Below are 24,998 nucleotides of genomic sequence, written 5' to 3'. Positions count from 1 at the left end.
GGACAGAAGGAAATGGTACCAGAGGAAATCTGGATCTACAAAAAGGAACGAAGAGCACCTGAAATGGTGACTACTTGGGTAAATACAGTCGTGCAATGCTTAACTATGGGAATGTGTTCTGAGAAATGTGTCATTAGGCAATTTCATCATTGTGTGAACATCACAGAGTGTACTTACACAAACCTAGATGATATAGCCTGCTACACACCTGGGCTACATGGTACTAATCTTAAGGGCCCACCATTGTATATGTGGTCTGTTGTTGACTGAAACGTTGTTATGCAGTGCATGACTGTATATAACATTATTTTCTTATATTATATTATTAGATTTCTTTAAGAGATAACTGTTTAGACAAAAATAATAACACTGTGTTTTGGGGTCTATAACATGTCAGAGTAAAATGCATGACAACAATAGCATAAAGTCTGGAAGGGGAGAACTGGCAGTATATTACTGTAATTTTCTTATACATGAAATAGTATGATGTCATTTGAATGTAGACTAAGTTAAAGATGAATACTATAAACCCTAAAGCAACCACCAAAGTGACAAAAAAAAGAGTTATGACTGATAATCCAACAAAGATAAAATAGAATCATGAAAAATACTTGATTGAGCCAGCCTTGGTGGCCCAGTGGTTAAGTTTGGCATGCTCTGCTTCAGCAACCCGGGTTCAGTTCCCAGGCGTGGACCTATACCACTCGTCTATCAGTGGCCATGCTGTGGCGGCAGCTCACATACAAAATAGAGGAAGATTGGTAACAGATGTCAGTTCAGGGTGAATCTTCCTCAGCAAAAAAAAGACCAGAAAAACTTGATTAATCCAAGAGGAAGCAGAAAAAGAGGAAAATGTGGAAAAGAACAGATGAGACAAATAGAAAACAAATAGCAAGATAGAATCATTCAAACCTAACTATATCAATTAAGTAAATGTAAATGCTATACATACCTCCAGTTAAAAGGCAGAGATTATCAGTTTAGATAAAAAAGCAAGACCCAATTATGTGCTGCCTACAAGAAACACACATTAAATATGAAGACACAGCTAGGTTAAAAGGAAAAAAGTAGGGAAAGATACACTGTGCTAACACTAGTCGTAAGAAAGTGGGAGTGGTTGGATTAATATCAAACGGAATAGATTACAGAGCAAAGCATATAAGCAGGGATAAGGAAGATAATTTCCTAGTGATAAAATTTAAGTAATCAAGAGAATATAACAATCCTGAATGTTTGTACAGCTAATCATAGAGCTTCAAAATTTATGAAGCAAAAACTGATAGCCTTGGAAGAAGAAATAGACAAAGGCACAATTAGAATAGAAGATTTTAATACCACTCTCTGAATAATTGGTAAAAACCAATAACCAGCAAATCAGCTAAGATAGACTAGACTTGAACAGCACTGTCCACCAGCTAGACCTCGTTGACATGTATAGATCACTCCCCCTAGCAACAGCAGCAAACACACTCTCCTCAAGGGCACATGAAACACTTCCAAGACAGACCACATTCTGGACCATAGGATAGTTCTCAACGAGTGCAAAAGGGTTCAGGTCACACCAGTATGTCCTCTGACCACAATGGAATTAAAGTAGAAATAACAGAAAGATGGTTGGGAAAATACCCCAAATATCTGAAAACTAAATAATGCACTTCTAAATAACACAGATCAAAGAAGATATCAAAACAGAAATTAAAGTATTTTGAGCTGAAAGAAGATGAAAACACAACATATCAGAATTTGTGGAATGCCACTAAAAGTGTACTGGTGGGAAATTTGTAGCACTAAATATTTTTCATTAGAAAAGGAGAAAGTTCTCAAAACAGTCAACTCAGGTATCATCTTTAAAAACAAAAAAACAGATTAAACCCAAAATAACTGAAACAAAGGAAATAATAAAGAAATCAGTGAGGGGCTGGCCCGGTGGCGCAGCGGTTAAGTGCGCACGTTCTGCTTCTTGGCGGCCCGGGGTTTGCCAGTTTGGATCCCGGGTCTGGACATGGCACTGCTTGGCAAGCCATGCTGTGGTAGGCGTCCCACGTATAAAGTAGAGGAAGGTGGGCATGGATGAGAGCTCAGGGCCAGTCTTCCTCAGCAAAAAAGAGGAGGATTGGCAGTAGTTAGCTCAGGGCTAATCTTCCTCAAAAAAAAGAAGAAATCAATGAAATAGAAACCAGCAACTACAGTAGAGAAATCAAAAGCTGGTTCTTTGAGAAGAGTGAAAAATTAATAAACCTGTAATGAGTCTGATCAGGAGAAAAAAAGAGAAGAAACAAATTACCAATATCAGGAGAGGGAGAGGTGCCAGACAAGCCAAGAAACGACACTTCTCTGGGAGGGGCCTCTGGGGACCCACGCACTCGCGCAGGCCCCTCCCCTGGCTGCCAGCTGCTGTGTCTTCACCAGGTTGGAGGGCTGTTGGTTTTCGAGGCTGCTGTGGAGCTGGGGAGCGGGAGTGGGAGTAGGAACAGAGGAAGTGGCACAGAGCTCACTGTCCTTGCTGAACTTCAGCTAATTTTCTCAAGTAAATCATCCCTGGATTGTGGCAAGCCTTTGATGAACTTTCTGAGTTCTGGAAAAGTTAATTTTGACAATTTTTGCTGGAGTTGTGTTGTCGTGCTGTCGGGACAACTCCTCCATCTCTTTGTAACATCATACTTGGAACCTTCTCCTTTCCAACCTCCACCAAGATTGAAATGTCCGGAAAACCAGTTTCTGTAAACATTTCCAAAAGAAGGAGCCAGACTAGACTGTGGTCTCTCCCCTGATGGACAGCCGCGTTCCTCCTGGGAGGGTGCAGTGTGTTCCCCTGACAGGGGCTCCACTCACCTCATGGACTTCCATCCATGCCAAAACCCCTTTTCAGAAGAATTTTTTCTTTTCTCATGTATCATAAATAGCAAAGAGTTAATCACATCGCGTTTCTTTGAGGACAGATAGAAAGTTAATATCTCGTACCTATATTTCTTTGTCTATCTTTTTTTAACCTTACAGAGAAGATCCAATGAATTTGCTATTCATTGATTTCATTAACTTTTTACTTTAATTAAAAAAATTTTTCATTATAATACCTCTTGATTTAATATGTGCTATAAATCTTAGAAAATAGACAGATTTGAGAGTTTACCATGATTACAGTGCTATGAGAAAGAATGTTAAAAAAAAATAAAATATAGTCCTATCCTTAAGGAGCATATAATCTAATTGGGAGAATAAAACTAGAATTAGTAATTCTCAGTCAGTTCACCTTGTGTCAAATGTGTTTGGGGAAAGAACAAAGGAGAGGTCAGAGTAAGGTGAGACCTTATTTTCATTTCATCTATTGGATGTGACAGGTGATTCATTCACTCAGTAAATTCTTACTGAGCATCAGCTGTGTGCCCAGCATGGCCCTGGGCTCTGGAGAGCCAACCATGATGCAAAAGATGAGGTTTCTGCTCTCTTTGAGCTAACAGCCTAGGGAAGAAGTCAGCCCGTAAGTGAGCACACGAGCATATAAATAATTACAACCTGTGATAATTGCTATGAAAGAATAAAGAGGGATGGTGCTGCTTTGGATAAAGTGGCCTGGGAAGATCTTCCTGAGGAAGTGAGAGTGAGCTGAGCTGAACGTGGAGGAGGAGAATGAGCAAACCATAGAGAAGGGTGCTAGGGGAAAAATTGCTCCCAGAGAGTTCAGGGGCTCTGGGAGAGGGGAGGATTGCCCACACTGAGAAGAATTGAGAGGCTCCCGTGTGGATCATAGTGAGCCTGGAGGAGAGTGGTATGTGGTGAAGCTGGAGAAGCAGTCAGTATCCAGATTGTCCAGGCCTTGGGGGCTGTAATGAGAAGTTTGGTTTTATCCTAAGAGAAGGGGAAGCTACTGAAGGATGTAAAGGAAGGAGGGACATGACCTGATTCCTTTTTTTGTTTTTGGGGGAGTTTTTTGGTGAGGAAGATTGGCCCCAAGCCAACATCTGTGCCAATGCCCATCCTCCTCTACTCTGTTTATGGGATGCTGCCACAGCGTGGCTTGATGACTGGTGTTCAGGTCCGTGCCCGGGATCCTGACCCACGAAGCCTGGGCTGCTGAGCGGAGTGCACAAACTTAACCACTCTGCCACCAGGCCGGCCCCTGATTTGTATTTTTGAAAGATTACTTTGGCTGCTGTATAGAGAGTACATTGTTGGGAGGCAAGAATGGAAGTAGGAAAAAGTGCTCCAGGTCTCTCACCCTTATCCCTGCACTTTGAGGGCCCGCAGAAGGAGAGTCAGAAGTGATTATGCAAAATGGCTCTGTGGAAACCCGTGTGATGTACTGGAAAGGTCAGAGGGTTTGGTGCCAGAAACACTTGTATTTGAATCCCAACTCTTCCACTTACTAGCTCTGTGAATGTGGACAAGCGGTTTGGCCTCTCTAAGCTTCTGTTTACTTGTTTGTAAAATGGGGAGGAATAATCCTTAGTCTTCGGGCTGTCGTAAGGGATATGTTAGGTGATGTGGAGAAAGCACACTTAGGGGTTCCCAGCGTGTTCTCTCCTCCTTTCTCTTCCTAGCAAGGACCTTGGGTATAAAACAGAAAGTGGAGATGGGGCTTCCTGTGGGGAGCCTCCTGGCTTTCATAGACGTCTCTGAGTGTGGACAGTGTGTTCTCAGTTGTGGTGCAGATCGGGGCTGGGTCAGCATTTCCTAATGCTACTGAGGTCATCCTTTCAGTCCTAGAAGGGAGTTGACTTTACGATAGGCAACTATGCCTATTTGGTAGCCATTTGCTACTGATTTTCTAGTTTTAATTTTCTTACGTCAAGGAATTTAGAGTGAGAGAAGCATCGATAACGTAGGGGTTAAGAGCGTTAGCTTTAGGGTCAGACAGACCTGGATTCAAGTTTTACTTCCGTCGTGACTAGCTGTATGATCTTACGCAAGGGCCGCCCTCCCCAGCTCCTTCATCTGTGTCATAAGGACAGTGATATTCCTCAGGAGGCTGTGGTAAGGATCGCAGTGGAGCCCTTAGTTTACTAACTCCAACATGGTAGGTGTCACGTGACTCCAGGTGATGCATATGAGGTGACTAGTGTGGTGCTTGGCACATAGCACTCACCAAATAAAGTCCAGCTTCTGTTATTATTACTACTACTACTGTTATTATCATTGGTCTTTAGTGAGAATATATTTTTCCAGCTGCTGTTGAGATAGAATAAAATAGCAAGGGTACTTTCTGAGTGACCTGCATATTATTGAGACCCCACTCAAAGGTAAAAATGACAACTGAGCAACTTGTCTGTGTTTATTTTTGTTTTGCTGCTTTTGTGTGTCCTAGGTGGACAATCAGCTCATTGGTACCACTCAGCCCTTCATGCTCTACGTGACTCCCCTGAGCACTGAGAACGAGGTCATCGAGACGGGCCCTGCCGTGCAGGTGAACGCGGTGAAGTTCCCCAGTAAGAGTGCGCTGACCAACATCTACAAGGTAGGCTCGGGGTGGGGAGGCTGAGGGGCGACACCTTGCCAGGAGGTCGGTTTGTTTTCTCACAGCCAAGTCTCAGAGCAGCAGTGCAGGATGCGCAGGGAAGTAGTCCTGTGGGGTTAAGGCACAAGTGACATAAGACTGTGTAGAGGAGCCGACAGGAACTCCTCTTGGCACTTTGTATTCTCAGCTGTGTTTTTGATGACCTTGCAGGTGATAGTATGGAATCCACAGGGGCCAGAGTCTGTATTCATCAGAGTGAAGTCTCTGTAGGAAAGTAGGGCATCTCCTAGGTTGATCAGGACCAGGCATGATCCAGATACGTTACTAAGAGTAATCCAGAGACTGTTAGAAAAGAGGGAGGACGGGTCTAATCTTGGGACTGACATCCTTCTGTGTAAGCTGCCACATTGCTTACTAAAAGCAGTCATTCAAAAGTGATAAACTTTCTTTTGTGGAGAAGTCTCCATGTACAAAGCTAGCTATTATAGCAGCAGATTCTGGAAAAGCAGGAGCTGACTAAGCAGTTGCTTCCCATATTTCTGGTCCTTTGTCACCAATGCTGATCGGGCCAAGCCTGCATGTGGCCCACAAATCCACAAGCCCAGTCCTGCTGCTCCTTCAATGAGCTGCCGTCCATGTGAGCTCAGTACGGTAGAGTTCATCCACCACACTGCATCTGAAATCCTGACTAATGAGACACAGATACCATGAGAACCAAACAATAGGATGGTGAATTGTCTACTAAACATCTTCTGGAATTTTTGGTTAATTGTGACAATGTAGAGAGAGAGAAGCCAGAAATAACTTGGCATATGATTATAAAATCACTGAAGAAACCGTGTCATGTCATTTTGGCCTTCTCAATGGCACAGAAGAAAATTCTTTCTGGTGTTCACACTGTAAATCAGAATTTCTTTATCTCTAGCATCTGATGATCACAGCTCAGAGATTCACAGTGCAAATTGAAGAGAAACTGCTCCTCAAGCTGCTAAGTTTCTTTGGCTATGATCAAGCAGAATCAGGTAATGTTGAATGTTCTAGCTTTCTATCTAGGAAATGGCCCAAGGATGACATCTTTTGGTCTCCTTGTGAAAATAGGTAGCTTCTGGATGCCTGATGAGCTCCATTTCCACCTCTCAGCCTGAGCTAGAAAGCTAGGGTTTGTGTTCAGTGGTCCTCTTTCAAAGTGTTGCTTGTTGGCAGAATTCGAGGTATGTCCTTGTGTGCAGGAAGCTGCTCTGAGGGTCTTCTGGTGTCCTAGAGTGCCCAGTGGTAAGCCTTAGGAAAGCAATATGCCATTCCTCTTTCTTTTGCGTTTTTTAACGCATCTGCTCTAGGATAACAGAAATGATGTTAGTCATTTAGCAAACTACTTTGTTTCCTAACTTTTGTTTGTGAAACAGACTCAGGGCCAAGAATCAGAAATCCCTTCGGCAGTTCCTTTGGTTTGCTGGAGGGAAAAACATAGGCTAGCCTCAAGTGCTTAACTTTTTACATCCATACCTTTGTGCCTTAATGTAATTACAAAGGTTTCTAGTTAGTTTACTCCTCTTTGGAGAGAGGGTAAGATAAGCTGTTGAAAAGCCTGCCTTTTCCAGCAGTGCTGCGGAAGTAATTTAGCTATTGTCTCTTTATTTTAGATTCCTCATCGTGGCCTTTGCAAGACTGTATATACAGCTTAGAAAGAAGCCAGTAACGCTTAGTCTTTTGAAGCCTAAACTAAGTGTTGAGCGTGAAGAAATGATAAGATAGAGACTTTCATGTTTATCTGCCCACATTGGCTAGAGAAAACAAAATGATTGGGGACGTGTGTACTTATGTACATACATACGCACGATGCAAGAAGCAGCTTTTTGCTCTTTTTATCCTGAACTTAGAATTTAAGCTTTAAGTGTATTTGGGATCAAAAGCCAGATCTTGTCTATCTAATGCTGCTTTTCCACTTTGGGTCAGACACCGGTGTGTGTTTGTGTTCAGACAGCCGCTTGAGAGCCTGCCTGCCAGGTATCTCTTCTCTTTTGGTACCTTCCTGGGAAGTTTTACTTTAAATTTAAGTGGACCTGCTTTTCTTGTAAGTTACTCTGAACAAATTTCTCCTTAAGCATTGTATAGTTGATTTACACTTGTGTAAAATGCTTGCCTGCCTTTCATTGGAGCATCTCCTTTGCTTTCTACAGCTATTTCCGTTCCCTAAATACAGATAAGCAAGTCTCTGTTGTAGTATTTCTTTTTTTTACCTATTTCCTTTTTTTTCTTCAAATAGAACTGATAATAGTTAACACTATAAATTTGTTTGATAAGTAGATGTGTACAATCTCTTGGTTTTATTTCTAAGGCACATGAAGCCAAGTGGAAATAAGCTGCCCACCTGGGTGTGGGTGCAGCATTGAGTACGAAGAGCACCTTGCTGTGTTTTAGCCCATGTTAACCTTTTACTTCATGAGATATAACAAGTCAAAAATCTGCCTCAACTGTGCCGCTTAAAGGGATGTCCACCATTTGGGAGAAAGAGTGCTTCTTGTGACGTCAGTTCTTTATAGCCTGCAGCCTGTTTCTTTTTAAGGTCTTATATTTCATTCATATTCGTTATTTAATTGGTCACATTGTTCATTATGATTCGGTTAAACTATACTCCAAGTACTTATTTGGATATTGTCTTATGAAATAAATTCAGATTATCTGGGTCATTAATAATAATAACAACAACAACGCAGTTTCTAGAAAACTCATTGCCAGCAAACACACCCGTGGCCTTTGGCTTTCCCACCTGGATTATTTTTTCCAAAGATGATATCTGCCAGATGGTATAGAGTCACAAATCAAAAGATTAAGCTATTGTACTTTTTTGTTAAACAACATGAAACAGATCTGCTCTTACACAGAAACAGCATCAGGATTCTGTACATATTACTGAACCCTGAAAAACTAAATTTAGAGAGAGAGATGTTTCCATTTTTCTGTGAATTTTTTAAAATGTGAATGCTAGTATTTGAATCATGAGACTTCAGGAGATTCATTTTTAAAAAATATGATTCTGTCTTTGTGCCAGAGGTGGAAAAATATGATGAAAACCTCCATGAAAAGACAGTTGAGCAAGGTGGAACACTGATTCGCTACTACTTTGAAAATCTCAAAATCAGCATTCCCCAGATCAAGCTAAGTGTGTTCACCTCCAACAAGCTACCGTTGGATCTTAAGGTGGGTTGATATCTAGATCAGTCTTAAGAAGTGACTTTTCCTTGGAAGAGAATGAGAATGTTTACCGTTTGCTTTTTCTGTCCTGCATTGTCGTTTGTAGCAGATATTTTTTCAGGTTTCTGTTTTTAGATGTTTGATTGACTCATATATATATATATTTCTTGCTTGCTTGCTTTTAATGTTTAAGTATGACTTTGCTAAAGATTAAAGAGGAGCAAAAGAGTAAACACAGAGAATTAGATGAAGCCCACCTGCCCTCTGCTCGGCTCTTGGCTCATCTCAGTGAGGTGCAAGCCTCCTTTTATGGGCCCACTCTCAGACCCAAGAGAAAAGCTACAGCCAAGACAGGACCTTCCTTTCGTGTCCAAGGCCTGCCTGCCCTCCTAGTTCTCTCCTCCTCTCCAAGTAGCCACCTCTTCTCGAATGGTTGACGCTAGAAACGTCTACAACCTTCAAGGAAGACTCGGCCGCATACCCAGTGAGATATGCCCTCGCCTACCACCGTATCTGGATGGAACACTCCTGCGGGTCGTCCTGATAGGCACTCGACAGATGCAGCCTGAATACCCTCTTCATTTTTTGCAGTAACATTTTGTAAGTAAGGATGGAGCTGGCATTCAAATCCTAGCCAACGTGACTCTAAAGTCGGCAGCATGTTTTTCCCCTGTACTCTGCTGCCCCCTAAAACATAAGGAATCAGAGAATTTTAGCGCTGTAAGAGTTTTCAGTGATCCCCTTGCTCAAAGGACAAGGATATTGGAGTTCAGGGTGTTTGTTACTTAAGCCAGTGTAGATAGGTAGTGATAGGAGCAGGAACAGAGCCCAGGAGATTTTTGGAAAACCTTTCCTTAGGTTGAATCTAAATCTGCCTCTACAGCTTGCCCCCATCACTTCTGGTTCTTCTGTTGCACTTGAAGATGGTTATCAAGGCACCCATCTCCCCACTAACCACCAGTCTAAGACTTTTCCACTGTCTCGTGCTGCCTCCTTTAAGATGCTGCAAAATGGTCTCTCTTTCTGAGCAGGAATAGCTACAGACATAAACAAATAAGTAATAAACCAGGAGTCCCAAATTCGGATGCTTGCAGGGACTGTGCTGGCGATGCAAGTAGGTGAACCCGCACAGCGGGGACTGTGGCACACGGAGTGTGAGCACTCATCTGAAGGGGGCAGCCGCAGCTCAGGTCCAGCCAATTGTTGTCATGGGGGAACGTGAACCCAGTGTTGCCAGATCTTCAGATTTTTAAGTGAAGCCGGAAATCTGGATTTTTATGTGGAATCTCCTGGTTTTTAAACATTGGCAACCAATTTGAGTTTTGTTTTGTTTTGTTTTGTTTAAACCTTGTGGGCCTAACAAAACACATGTGTGGGCCTCATGTGGTCCATGGTTTGCCAACTCACAGGCTCTAAGATAGACTGATAGGTAATGAGACGGTAGTCTGGGCAACATCAGTGCATTTGGGTAAGGACAGGGCAAGGATGACCGCTTCATTAAGGCGGCAAACTGGGGATGAGCAGCTGGAGTGCTGGTCAGGTCCAGGGGAGTGGTAATTGCCCTGCGGCTTCCTGAGAACAGTGCAGTGTGCCCATCTCGTCAGGCTGTCCTGTCTGCTTAATTTGCTTTAATTTCATGTTTCCCAGGAGACAGTCGATACTTATAATTACCATGGGAGTGGGGGGAAAACCATGGGAAAACCACTATCTTGCTAATATCCACAAGTATCCACTTGACTTCTGTGACCCTTTGGAATGGGTTTGCTTGATAAAGTATAATATTCCCCAGAACACTTGGCACTCGCCCAACAAACCAATGTTAAGCATTTCCTGAGAGTTAAGGACTTCTTGTTTTTTAAATCATCTTCCTAAGAAACACTGACACCTAACTATTCCTTTCAAATGGCTCCCAGCAGAAAAGCTTCCCCCAGACTGACAAATGCAGTGTGATTTCCTACAGTTGCAGCAGCCCCAGCCCCGGTTCTTTGACATTGATGCTGGCATGTACGCTCTGCATACAGTAAACTGGAAATCGTTTAAGTTGAATGTTTCACTTGGCACTATGTCGGAAGAACATTTTCAAGGCATTTTTCAAATGCTTGTTAAACAAATTCAGTGAAGCAGTCATGTTATGAGGTGTGGGTTGGGGAGCACCTTGAGTGGGGTACGTTAATGTTTCAAGGAGGGTACTGGGAATTGGGACTTCAGAGTTAAATTCTCAGCTTGTGGAAGTCACCGTTTTACTGTGTCTTGAGTTCTCCTAGTGGAGTCTGGGACTTATAAAATAATGTCATTTATTCAGAGAGTTTTCTAACAGAGTAATATCCCTTTATTAGGAGCTCTTAGGAAGAGCAGTGTGCTCTTTAAGAGGAATGTATAATGGCTAGAAGTATGTGCTTAGGAGATGGAGTCCTGGCCCGGAACAGGAATCACAAGAGTCTGACTAAAAGGTAACCATGTCTTTGGTATTGAAGGAATAATTGTCTTGATTCCCTTGACTCTAGGCCCGAAGTGAGGCTGTCAGAAATCTCCGAGCAAAGTCTCTTCAGGTTTACACTGAGGGTACTTATTGCCAGATAGAGTGTCTGTTCAGAAGGACTCAAAGCAGTTTCACATCTGCTATCTCAATTGGTTTCCTTACTGTGTGATGGAAGAAGGGGGAGATAATGGTTCCATTTCACAAATGTGGAGACGAAAGCACGGCATTCCTCCCCTCCCCCATGCTCTCCATTATCCTCCCAAGTTTGCGTGTTAGAGACTAGCAGAGAAACATTGAAAATGCCAGGTAGTTTATATGTGCTTTCGGTTTTTTTAAAGATCAAAGGAGGCCAGGAGCCTTTAAAAGGTTTCACAAGGTGGCCTACAGCAGTCCTTTTCCCATTTAGAGCAGTGGGGTATTACAAAAGAAGGGCTTTAATTGAGCAATCTAGTTTGGAAGAAAACCCACATTTTAATGGTCAGGGCAAGAGGGTGGGGGTAAGGGGGGATTTCAGACAAAGACACTATTTAAAAAGCCTAAAACCGTCTTCTCAGAGGCTTGAAATAATTTGTTGGGAAACTTCAGACCCTTTACTTTTTTCCTCCCCTCCCTAAATAAAAACCAGATTTGTTAAAAGGAAAAAAGATCCAGTATTGTTAATTGTATTTCAGAAAGTGCCAGAGAGGGAAATATCCCTGTAGTTTTAAACACTGTCCCAAGAGGGAAATGGGCAAATACCCTGCTCCACATAAACACTCTCTATGTACCATAAATAAACCTTTAAAGAATGAATTCCAGACAGTCTTGTTTAGTGCAGGATAAACTAAGAAAGGAAGGCCCATAGCCCAGGCACTAGCCTGTGAGCTGAGGCCTGTGGCATGTGGACAGGTACTTCTTTCAATTCCATAAAGTTTCTGGAAGCCTTCTGCAGTTTTGTCTGGAGGAGGCAGGAATAGACAGTTTCCTATTTTTACTGGGAACTTATGAGCACAGATTGCTTTCTCCAGAATCCATTTTATGACAGGAAACCGTCTGCTACTTGAGTCAATAAGCATCAGCTTCGTATACTACTGTATTCGATTAGTCATTGGTTCCTGCAAGGAAAAGCCTGTTTGGCTTTCCCCTGCTCCTCTCTTCTCTGACTGACCAGCACCACCTGAAGGTGGCAGAATAATTCATACCAATGGGCTGTGTCTCGACTTCGAACGCGGGAGGCCCAGAGCAGCACATGACCAGGTAAAGATGATTTTTACTGAAGGGCCAGATTAATTCCTTGGTTCAAGACAAAGCACGGTAGCCATTCAGAAAGAGGATAGCGTCTCCGTGAGGCTTTTGACAACTTACTACAGGTTTCAAAGTCTTTGCTCCCATGTGTGGCTCCTCTTCTGCAGTATTTGGTTGCAATGAGGAAATTGGGGTAGCAAGCTTTTTGCCTTAAGCCTTTGTTTTTGTCTCATTTCCTCTTCTCTGAGAAGAAAGCAGCGCTCGGAGTTGTACCGCAGAACAATCTGCCAGACTGTTGTCAGTACCTCACTTCCCCGTCATGTTTGTCGTGTGGCTCTCAGCAAAGCAGCTCAACCTGCTGGGCCTCAGTTTCTCTGTCAGTGAAACGAAGAAAATAATGCCTGTTTACTTCATCGTCGCTCCTCTCGTGAGTGATGATGGCGAGTGGGCGAGGCGCGCGGGAAAGAGTAGCAGAGGTCTTTCAGGAGAAGCAATGCAATCCTCCGTTCTGGTCTTCCTGCTTCCCCCTGAGAAACACTTACTGTTGTGAAAATGAGCACACTCGAGTCTAAGGTCTCCTCATAACTGGCTAGATGAGTTTAGGCCATCCACTTAACATTTCTTTAGTTTTATTTATTTTAAAAATTGAGAGTGTTAGACTTAATTAGCATGTCAAGCTGAATTAATTTGAGGATGTTCTTAATCTCTAAAATATTTTGTTCTGAAATTATTTAGTAGGAGGTTACTAGTGACTTTGCAAGGCACCGAATCCGTTGGCCTTTTTTCTGTCCTCATCTTCGTGGGGTCCTCTGCCGTCTCTGATGTTGCCGACCTCCCTGTTCTTGACGGCCTGTCCTTGCTGTTCTCTTCTTCCTCTTCTATTTGTTTCTTCTCTGTCTTTTCCACGGTTTTCTTTTACTCTGCTCCTCCTTCTCCTAACCCATATGTTCAAGGGCCATTTCTTTTCCTCTGTGAACTAAACTATCTGGTCATATCAGTTGTCCATTTTTAAATCATATTGTTGGTCTTTTATCTCCTCTGATTTTAGAAGCTCTTTATGTAAGTTTTGTCTTTGGTATAAATTGCAAGTATTTTTTCCTTCAGTTTTTCACTTGTCTTTTTATTTTGCTTTTGGTGTGTTTTTTTTTTAATCATGCAAAAGCTTTATATTTTTATGTTGTCAAATTTATCAATCTTTTGCCTTTTTGAATTTGAAATTTGTCACAAAAAAAGTTTCCCCACTCTCTGGTTTTAGAAAGTTTCATCTGTGTTTTCTTCAATTATATGATTTCGTTTCAATTAAACATACTCTTGTTCCAAAAGAATTCAAGGCACCCTCTGAAAATACATGCTAAAAGATTAAAAAATAAGTGAGAAAATAAAATAGAAAGTCTTTTAAATTGCACATGAGATTTTAATATAAAGGCGTTTTAATTGGGAAATATATAGCTGTTTGAATATTAGACTAGATAGCCATATGGAAAAGTATAAAATTACATTTATTATTCACACTCTACGTAAGGATAAATTCCAAGTGGATTAGAGATTCACTAACATTATTAGCATAAAAAAAGGGTTTTCACATCCAAAAAAGAAGAGTATTTGGCATGCTCTCTAAAATCCTTGTAATATCAATCACATTAAATAAAAATATAATTGGAAAATGGACCATATTCAAAGACTGTAAACTGGCTTATGGCAGACCTAAACCAGCTGAAAACTACGAGGAACGCTAGAAAGAGAACACTCAAACGTCTGTTTGAGGACAGTAGAAAGCCACCCAGGCAGTCAGGACTCGAGGGTCCAAGATTTATGAGAGGAAAGATACTCAATAAGGGGAGCCCAACATTTCCTCTGCTTTGATTCTTGAGACATTTCTAATTTGTAAGTGGTGTGGGGAGAAAGGCAGAGGAATCAAGTAGAGAACAGGCACCGAAAGGTAGAGAATTTGGCAAAGGTAGACTCGACTGCTGCTAAGAGAGCTAGTAAACTAGGGGCTGATATCCCACAGAGAAGGGACGGGCAGAAAAGAGATCCCAATAGTCTGAGCCGCTTTATTTCTTGAGGCAGGTGATAATTTCTAAGTCACCTAGTCTGAGAGAAGCCAAGCAAAAAGTGGCAGCCAAGAGATTGAAGAGCTAAAAAGACATTTTAGTTTTTTCACTTGAGATTGTTGAAGGACTACACCAGGCCATACAAAGACTGAAATGGACCAGGATTACAAAGACTGAGATCCAGCGTTGAGGAAGCCCAAACCCTGGGTGGGTGAAGCCCCTTTAACTGCCTGCCGGAAGCTAAAGACTCCTTTAAAGTCTCTGTAAACTTTCATACAAAATGTTGCAATCAATCACAAATTACCAGGCCTACCCAGAGATGGGACTGAGAGAAAAAAATAGACACTAGAAACAGACCCACAGATAAACCAGATACTGGCATTATCAGACACAGAATTTAAAATAAATGTAAATGTGTTCAAGAAGTGTACTAGAAAACTATATATTTTGAGAATAATCGAATAGTAAAGGAAAATTATATACCAGTATTTTTTCAGGACCATAGAAGAAAGAAATTTCAACAAAATATAAGCAAATCAAATACAGCAATGTAGAAGAAAGAAAATATAACCAAATGGGTTTATTCCAGGAATGTGAGTTTAATTTAACATTTTCAGATAAATCCTGTAATTCACCACATCAACAAAATGAAAGAAGAAAAAAATGTTATCTCAATAGTTGCACAAAAGCCTTTTGACAAAATTCAACATCTATTTATGATTCTTATAAAACAAAAAATAGAATGGAACTGCCTTAGACTGATAAAGTGTATCTGTAAAAAAGCTATAGCAAGCATCATACTCAATGGTGATATACTGAAAGCCCGGAAGGGTGCTCATTATCACCATTCTGTTCACCGTTATACTGGAGATCCTAGCCAGTGCAGTAGACTAGAAAGATTAAAAAAGAAATAAAATAAAGGGTAGAAGAACTGGACAGGAAAGTGAAAACTTTGTTATTTGCAGAGAACATGATTATGTACGTAGAAAGTCTAAAAGAATGTACAGATAAGTTATTAGAATGCATAAGGAAATTTAGCAAGGTCACTGTAGACAGTGTACAAAAGTCCGTTGTATTTCTATATGTCAGCAACAATTATAGAGAAAAGGAGAATTTGAAGGATGTCATTTATAATAGCATTAAGAGAACATCAGCTACAGTATCATTAATCTATTACCATGTAACAAATCACCCCATAACGTAGTGGTTTACAACAATCGTTTTATTGGATCACAACTCTACAGTTCAGCACTTTGGGCTAGACTTGGCTGGGTACTTCTGCTGGCGTCGCGTGTGGTGGTTCACTTGGCTGCAGTCGTGTGGCAGTCGGATGAGAGGGAACGGTAGAAGATGACCTCACTGTTGTGTCGGGTGGTTGGTGTTGGCTCTCAACAGAACCTCCTTCTCCGTGGTCTCTCATAGTCAAGAGAGCTAGTCTCAGCTTCTTCCCGTGGTGGAAGCATCCAAAAGGGCAGGGCAGAAGCCCCAAGATCTCTTGAGGCCTAGGCTGAGAGGTTGTCCATTGCTACGTATGTGGCATTTTATTGGTTGGAGCAAATGACAAGGTTGGTGCAGATTCACGTGGAGGGGAAATAGACTCCACCAATGTAGACGATACAAAGAATTGCTGGCCGTTTGTATTCCACCACGGACAACCAAGGGTAAATCCAGCACAGCATGTGCAAGACCTCTACACAGAAAACAATCAAACTTTATCGAGAGAAATGGAAAAAGACCTAAATAGTTAAAGGAACATACCATGTTAATACAATGGAAGATTCAATATTGTGAAGTTTTCATTTCTCTTCAAAATGATCTATAGATTCAATGCAATCTTGATGAAAACTTCAACAATTTTTTATGGCAGATTGACAGGCTGATTTTAGAATTTATTTGGAAATGAAAAGTGCAAAGAGTAACCAAGGTAATCTTGAAGAAAAAGAACAAAGTTGGAGATCTTGCACTATTAGATTTCAAAAAATATTACAAAATTGACAGTAATTAAGACAGTGTAGTATTTGCAGGAGGCAGGACAAAATGAAACAGAAAAGAGAATCCAGAAACAGACACATAAATACGGCTGCTTGACATAACAAAGTTCACCCTCTACTCCAGTAGGGGAAAGGATGGTCTTTTCAATAAATATTGCTTAGTCCATTAGATAGTCATCTAGAAAGAAATGGATCTTGATCTCTACATCATACCATATATAAAAGTTAAGTCCAGGTAGATTATGGATTTAAATGTGAAGAGCAAAACAATAAAAATTCCATAAGTAAACATATGGGAATATCTCTAGACCTTGGTGTAGATAATAAGTTCTTAACCAGGACTCAGAAAGCTCTTACCATAAAGGAAAAGACTGGTAAGTTGGATTTCGTCAAAACTAAAAAAGTCTGGTCATCAAAAAACACCAAAGAGTAATAAGAGAAGTCACAGAATGGGAGAAGATGGGGCCTGCTGGTGGTGGCGCAGCGGTCAAGTTCACACGTTCCGCTTCTCGGTGGCCTAGGGTTCGCCAGTTCGGATCCTGGGTGTGGACATGGCACCGCTTGGCAAGCCATGCTGTGGTAGGCGTCCCACATATAAAGTAGAAGAAAATGGGCATGGATGTTAGCTCAGGGCCAGGCTTCCTCGGCAAAAAAGAGGCAGACTGGCAGTAGTTAGCTCAGGGCTAATCTTCCTCAAAAAAAGAAGAAAAAAGAATGGGAGAAGATATTTGCAATGCATCTGTTCAACAGAGGGCTCAACAGAGGGCTTGTAGACAGAATATGTAAGAAAAGCTCCTACAAAGCAATAAGGAAAAACAGACAACCCACTACAAAAATGAGCAAAAGTAGACACTTCACAAAAAAGGCTATCCACATGGCCAATATGCATATTAAAAGGTGCTTAATCTCATTCGTCAGCAGGAAAATGGAAATTAAAACCACACTGACATACCCTTACACACCCATCAGAGTATTTGTTTTTGTTTTTTTTTTTTTTAAAGATTTTATTTTTCCTTTTTCTCCCCAAAGCCCCCCAGTACATAGTTGTATATTCTTCGTTGTGGGTCCTAGTTGTGGCATGTGGGACGCTGCCTCAGCGTGGTTTGATGAGCAGTGCCATGTCCGCGCCCAGGATTCGAACCAACGAAACACTGGGCCGCCTGCAGCGGAGCGCGCGAACTTAACCACTCGGCCACGGGGCCAGCCCCCAGAGTATTTGTTTTTTAAAAAGCTCTCCCAAGTGTTGATGAGGATGTACAATAACAGGAAATGTCACAGACTGCAGGAGAGAGCGTAAACCAGTTCCACTGCTTTGGAAAACGGTTTGGCAGTATATACCAAGGTTGAACGCGTACATTCTTTATGACCCAGCAGTTCCACTCCCAGGTATATATTCAAGAAAAATCCTTGCAAATGTGCCCTAAAAAACATGTTCAAGAATGTTCATAGCAACATTATTATAACAGCAAAAAAATTGAAGTAACACAACTGTTCATCAGCAGCAATGGTTAATAAATAAGTTGTGTTTTATTTGTACACGGGAATACTATGTAGCGATGAGAATTAATAAATTCCGGCCATGTGCAACGACCTAGTGGATCTCACAAACTTCGTGTTGATTATAAGAAGCCGTATACAACAAAGTACACAATGGTTATTTCATTTATGTGAAATTCACAACAGGAAATACTAATGCGTGGTGATCTACCTTAGGGGAAGAGGGCCTGGTGACTGGGGGGTCTGCCCATGGGGAGGGGCTGCTTCCCAGATGGGATAATAATCTGCTTTCTGGTCTGGGTGGCGGTTACGTGGTCGCGTTCACTTTGGGGAAAATCATTGAACCGTGCATCTGATTAGGACACCTTTCTGCGTGTGTGGTATACTTCAGACAAAAAGTAAAACATGACAAAAACATAGACATGAAACAGACCAGAAGGAATTATGCTGTGAAGCTAATAGTGTTTATTTCTATGTGGTACGTGTTATTTTGGATGATATATATGTATTTTTCCCCTAATATTTTACTTTTGTAATTACAGGGAAAATCTTTGTTTATAGACATCAAAACCTTGACTCTCATTGGAAACTTGACATGACTCGGAGCTGTCATGGAATCCAGAATTACAGCCCCCGGAAGGCCATCATATGGCTAAAGTATGTCATTTTCTTTCTTGCCTAACTAGGCCCTGAAAAGTACCTTGGGATTTCCATTGATTCGGTTTGAAGACGCTGTGATTAATCTGGATCCGTTCACTCGGGTACATCCCTATGAGACCAAGGAGTTCATCATCAATGATATCCTCAAACATTTCCAGGAGGTGAGCTTTCGAGAAGCACTTAGTGGCTGGAGCATAAGCAGAATGTTTGTTTTTGTTGTTTGGAAAGTTTGGTTACTAAGACATTGCTGTTGAGAACCCAGTTCAACATTCCAGCCCTGCTTGCTGTGTTATGGGTCAGGCCACAGCCTGTGAAGCCCATGCACATCAGGAAAATCCTGAAACAGAGCCTTCGATTTATGAGCTGTTAGTCTTGTCCCTCAGAACTAGTCTCAGGGCCTTCCTCTTGGTTAGTCACAACTCTGGAGGGTTTAATTGATGCTTTAATGATGACACAAAATGCTGTGAACTTTTTATCTACCAGGCATGGGCCATTGTCAACAACCACACCAATGCTCTCGGAACCCATGAGATCCTGCCCTAGAGTTGAACTTAACATTCTTTTCATCATCTTGGACATTTTCCATTTTGTGTTTGTTATCCAGACTGCAAAGACCAAAATATAAAGTTAAGGCATCCTCTCCCATGGGTAGATCAGGATCATACCAGATTTGTTAGCTGTCAAAGTTAGCGTATATCCTCTTCTTGCTTCCTTTCTCCCTCCTCCCTCCCGTCTCCTTCCTTTCCTTCTTTTCTCCCTCTGTTGACTTTCCTCTTTGGTGCTGTTTGCACTGCACTGTACGGAGAGTGACCCAGCAGCTGTCGCTGGACCTGGACCAGGCAGCAGAGGGACACAGCGTGCAGGTTTGCTGATAGGTCTGGGCTTGCCCTGTTTGGCGCCACCTCCTCCACAGATTAGGAGGGAGCTAGGAGTCCGCCCCCTCCCTCACTTTCCTTTTAGCGTTCTCCCTGCTGCTGATTAATTCCCTAATTGTAGGAATGGTGGAAAGGAGAGTGTGATGTATATACTAATAAATAGTTGTAAAGAGTCTTTCCTATTTCAGAGCTGTTTTTATTCTTCTAAATGGCCTTAAAGAGTGTAAGAGTGTTCAAAGTGATGTCTGGGATGTGACGTTTAGGTGGAGCCCCCGAAAGGACGGGAGCTTGCAGTTGATGAGAATTAAAAGGTCATTGTTCTTAGTGATGGGACTGGAGGACAAGGCTGATTTCTCAGCTTTTGCTTGGGACTTTCTCCACAGATGTAAACCAGTGCTGATTTTCTCTCTCTCCCTACTCCATTTGACAGGAACTCCTCAGCCAGGCAGCTCGGATCCTAGGATCAGTGGACTTTCTTGGCAATCCCATGGGCCTTTTAAATGATGTTTCTGAAGGGGTTACTGGACTGATAAAGTATGGAAATGTCGGGGGCCTTATCAGAAATGTTACACATGGAGTATCAAACTCTGCTGCCAAGGTAAGGAAATAGGGGTGAAATTCCATTGTAATGAACCTCCTGAGTCCTCTGCATGACTGTAATTTCTTTTATGGGTAATAGGTTGTGAGAAGTTACATCCATGGCCTTTTCCTCACTGCCTACATGCCCTTCCTTTCCCTCCTCCGGTAACCTGGCACCCAGTCCATTTGAGCGAACCTCTGAAATACCTTCTTCCTTCTCTCCACGACCACTGCCTTTGTCCGGGCTGTGGTTGTCTCTTCCCTGGGCCACTGCAATAGCCACCTGGCCCCTGGATTTCATTGCCTCTTTCACAATGTCACCGAAATGAACTCGCTTTCTAGAACGTGGATTTTGATTGTGCTGGCCTCCTGCCCAAAATCCGCCGGTTACTCCCCACACCTTACAGGCTAGTCTGAGCTGAAATAGGCCTCCAGGGTGACGCAGCCCTTCAAGTCGTCTGAATCCAGCCGTGGAAGGATAGCGGTGTGATTCTGCTGTGCTTGCTGTCTGGTTGGCCTCTTTTTCATTGGCCTCTTGTTTGGTGGACATTTTGTTATTCCACAGTTTATTTTTTGGCAGGAGCTGCTTTTATGTGTGAAGCTGGAGAAGGTGAAGGTAGTTGAAGGAGTGTTGCTGTTTGGCAACATGCGTACAGTAGGCCTCTAAGGAGCTCTGCTTTCCTCCCCTTCCTGGCAACTCTACAAACTTGTCTTCTAGAGACTGACCTTTTCATGGATGGACCGGGTTTGAGAAAGCACCTGTGCTCTCTGTCTCTGCTTATTTACTGCAGAGCATTGGTTGTAGTGAAATCGTAGGTGCACTTGTGCCCTAGGCCATTAGGCTGTAAAAAGAGATATTCGTGGTGCCACGTAGGAATTTATCATGAAGAGAAGGTAAGAAAGTAGAGTGGGATAACATGTCTATATTGTGTGGCATTCTTTTTTTTTTTTTTTAAAGATTTTGTTTTTTTCCTTTTTCTCCCCAAAGCCCCCCAGTACATAGTTGTATATTCTTCATTGTGGGTCCTTCTAGTTGTGGCATGTGGGACGCTGCCTCAGCATGGTTTGATGTGCAGTGCCATGTCCACGCCCAGGATTCGAACCAACGAAACACTGGGCCACCTGCAGCGGAGCGCGCGAACTTAACCACTTGGCCACGGGGCCAGCCCCTTGTGTGGCATTCTTGATAATAATGTGTAGAAGCTGGAAATTTATTCCTGTTTTCCATAGATGATAGTTATCTAGTCAGATCAGTTTTTTCAATATTGGAGTTATGTTAAACCAGACCAAAAGTGTACTGTTTGGCCTGTGGTTCAGAAGAGGCAACACTTACTTGTAGAGAAAGGGTGAGAGGCAGGAGCTGGAGAGCTTTATAAATCACGCTAGGAACAGACTCAGGTTCTGAGTCTGAATGAGCGCACACGTTTATGCCTCGGCTCGTTTCTCATGCTGCCCTGGGACTTCACCCCTGACCGCAACATAAAGCATCACCGTGGCGGCACAGATTCCTCTGTGTTCTCCTAGCCGCTAAGCTTGATGTGAACAGATTCACTTAAATATTTAGTTGTAAATGCCTAGTTAAAGATTTTATTTAATTTTATTAAATTCTAATTAACATAGGAAAGTCTCCTTGGTTTTATCGTTCGTTTCTTTGTACTCCTGGACTTTGCTTTAATTTGAAAAAAAATGCACTTCTGGTTTATTGAGAGGCTTTCCTCAACCTGGAATTGAAATGCTCCTATTTTGGAGGCTTAGTGTGAGAATGAAATGAGAGATGACATTGTGAAAACTTTGAAAAATACGTACTGAATAAGAGAAATGGGTCTTTACTTTGTTACATTTGCGATGATGTAAACTGTTCAGACTTTAGCCACCAAGAAACCATTCTGCCTTAAAATGAAAGCCAGTGTGTAACGGTCTGCAGAGGAGGAGGGTCTCAGGCACGGAGCGTGGCAGATTCAGACTCCACCTGGGCCACGCTGGCTGTCAGGAACACTCTAGCTAACCTTCTGGCTGAGAAGGAAGAAGTTGTGGACTCACCTATGAGCTCTCCACGGGGGGCCTGGTGTGGGTTTCTCTGGAGTTTCCCTGCAACATCCTGGGGAAAAGGATCAGCCCTTTCTTTGTTCTTCCTCGTTTATGGGTGTCTCATTTGTTTCCTGGTTCTTTTGTTTCCCCTGGAAAACTGCTTGAGAGTCATCTTGAGAATATAATTTAAGCAGAAAGAAAGCACAGAATACTCCTTGCCCTCACCCTCCCCCAAAATCCATGTGAAGGCCTGGGTGGCAGCGATTATGCATTTTATTGGATGTCATGCTTTATGTTGTTGTTGGATTTGCATAAGGGTATTGCTTTCCAGGACTGAGCCTCTCAGATGGAACCCTGCTCCCCATTGTGATTGGGGTCCTTCTTCATGTATTTCTCTTGCCTTTAGTAAGCTAATCCGTATTGGCCTCACAGGGTGCTACTCAGAGGAATTGCTTTGTAATTTATTTTCATACCAACAACCCTAGATGTGTTACAAAAATTAGTCCATATATCTCTAAAATGAGAAAGCAAAGGACATTAAAGTTACCCCTTCATATAGGAAATGGTAGCTCCAAAAGCAGGTCTGTTGACTAGATACCTATTCAGGTCATCTGTGATTTCTGCATGTATGTTGTTTGGCTAAAGATCTGCATTTTCTTGTAGTTTTGTGGGTTGAAATCAGACCTTTAATGTTGCTTTGGGGGAATGTTTTGTTTGCTCTTCTGTGTACACAAAAGGAGTTTAAGGAAGTGCAAATGACCACAGTAATCAACAGTTGGCCTGTGGGAAGTGTTCCTTTGCAGAGTGCCTGAGTGCCAGTGATTAAAGAAAGGGGTAAGAGAAGGCAGAAGTGCACCTCGCATCGCCAGCCAGCCAGCCCCACTTGGCTGCAAAGACCAGAGGCTTTAACTGTGGCTCAGCAGGCTTTGAGTGAAGTGGAAAAGCTCCATAAAACTCTGGAAATTGATTATAAATATTACATACATGTGCATTTTTCTGGAGGAAGGATCTAAAGTTTTTATTGGACTCAGAGAGGTCCATCCTTCCCGAAAGAACGTAAACCATTGTTGTGGACATAGGGTTGTGCTTTGAGGGGAGGTAGGGGCCGGCAGTCAGGATACCTGGGTGCTAATTCCATGCCTACCTTTAAGTAATCCTTTTCTCTGTTAATCTTGAGGGTTTGTTTTTTTTAACCTATGAAAAGGTAATTCCCCCTGTCCTGTGGACCTGAGGAGCAAAAGAGATGAAGTATGTGAAAACCCAGTGAGACGCTAAAAAGGAATTCATTCTGTCACATAAGAAGGTAATAGACCTGCAGGTCTTGGTTAGGTCCGTGTATAGATGTTGTGAATTATTCACAGCAAATATATATATATACACACACATACACACACAAACACACACACACACACACACATACATATATATATTTTTTTGTTTGTTTGTTTGTTTTTGACCAAGATTAGTCCTGAGCTAACATCCACCGCCAATCCTCCTCTTTTTGCTAAGGAAGATTGGCCCTGAGCTAACATCTGTGTCAATCTTCCTCTGCTTTATATGTAGGATGCCTGCCACAGCATGGCTTGATAAGTGGTTCGTAGGTCTGCACCTGGGATCCAAACTGGCCAACCCTGGGCCGCCCAAGCAGAGTGTGTGAGCTTTACTGTTGTGCCACTGGGCTGACCCCTCACAGCAGATTTTTTTTTTTTTTTTTAAAGATTTTATTTTTTCCTTTTTCTCCCCAAAGCCCCCCCGGTACATAGTTGTATATTCTTCGTTGTGGGTCCTTCTAGTTGTGGTATGTGGGACGCTGCCTCAGCGTGGTTTGATGAGCAGTGTCATGTCCGCGCCCAGGATTCGAACCAACGAAACACTGGGCCGCCTGCAGCGGAGCGCGCGAACTTAACCACTCAGCCACGGGGCCAGCCCCTCACAGCAGATTTTTAATTTCAAGTTTATCATATCCACTTCTGGACTTTCTCCTTAAATTTTTAACTGTTATTTAATTTATTTAATATTATCTGCAAGGAACTATAACTAGGAAGCAACCTATGCCTTTATCCCTTTATTTCTGGCAGTCTTTCTTGTCATCCCCCAACTCCAAAAATCAGCTTATGGGTTCCAAATGTGAAATGATATGATTTAGGGCTGAACTGCCAAGCTGTGGGCATCTATCCCACGACTCCCTTGCCTGGATCTTGGCAAAATGACTCAGACCCTTTGAACAGAACCTCAAAGATCTGATCCCATTCCTAGGCCGTGGCAAAACTATTGATCCTGGAATCCTTTCTAGGAATATGATTTATTTTTAAAAAGCACAGAATTTCAAATTCTAGAATCATGTCAGAGGAACAGGTTTCTCTCTGCAGCATGAAATGCAAAAAGCATACTTTTTCCCAGTTGAGTGTCTCGTGAATATCTGCAGTGCCCTCCAACCTCTCTCAAAGCCAGAGAATTGGAGAGACGCCCCTTGAACTAATTCCCTCTCTTATATAGACTCTAGTTTCCCTTCTATCTGTGGTTATTGTGTAATATTTTTATATACTTACAGGAAAATTACATAGTTATTCTCAAAGAGCTAAAACTTCTTTTCAAACTAAGACAATCTCAGATGTTAACAACAGAGCAAATGATCCCGTTCTCCTCTCTGCCCCTGTAGGAACTCAGTGCTTGCTCTGTGCAGCTGCCACCTGGCCTTCCTAAGGACGTAGCCAACAGCATGCTTAATCTCTTCCAGTGAAGGAGGGGAGCCTTTGATCATCACTGGTGGAGCCTCTGCGCGCTCTGTCCTGTTTTCCCTCCCTCTCTGTGTCTTTACCGAGACAGTGTAGGGTGCTCTTGATCCTGGGTGCCTTTTTGATCCCAGGTGTGTTTTGACTCTGTGTTTATGAATACAAATATTTTAATAATTTTTACTGTTTTTAACTGAAATTATTTTAATCAAAGTCAGTTGTTCATGGAAATTAG

General features: G+C 42.2%; 1 protein-coding gene across 11 annotated transcripts in view; it reads left to right on the top strand.

Annotated features, from left to right (window-relative positions):
* VPS13D (vacuolar protein sorting 13 homolog D) overlaps positions 1-24,998 on the top strand; it is a 245,422-nt gene that overhangs the window by 139,457 nt on the left and 80,967 nt on the right. For 7 of the 11 annotated variants that reach the window (XM_070511027.1, XM_070511026.1, XM_070511025.1 and 4 more), the window contains 5 exons: positions 5,303-5,452; positions 6,378-6,474; positions 8,502-8,650; positions 18,576-18,710; positions 19,855-20,022. In XM_070511027.1, the coding sequence (XP_070367128.1) occupies positions 5,303-5,452; positions 6,378-6,474; positions 8,502-8,650; positions 18,576-18,710; positions 19,855-20,022 (699 nt within the window). Of the gene's footprint in view, positions 1-5,302; positions 5,453-6,377; positions 6,475-8,501; positions 8,651-18,575; positions 18,711-19,854; positions 20,023-23,235; positions 23,335-24,690; positions 24,898-24,998 lie in introns of all 11 variants that reach the window. The other 4 variants (XR_011503621.1, XR_011503622.1, XR_011503619.1 and 1 more) reach the window with 2 other exon arrangements.

The sequence above is a fragment of the Equus asinus genome, chromosome 5, assembly GCF_041296235.1.
Source record: "Equus asinus isolate D_3611 breed Donkey chromosome 5, EquAss-T2T_v2, whole genome shotgun sequence".
Taxonomy (NCBI): domain Eukaryota; kingdom Metazoa; phylum Chordata; class Mammalia; order Perissodactyla; family Equidae; genus Equus; species Equus asinus.
This window is presented reverse-complemented; position numbering and strand designations above follow the sequence as displayed.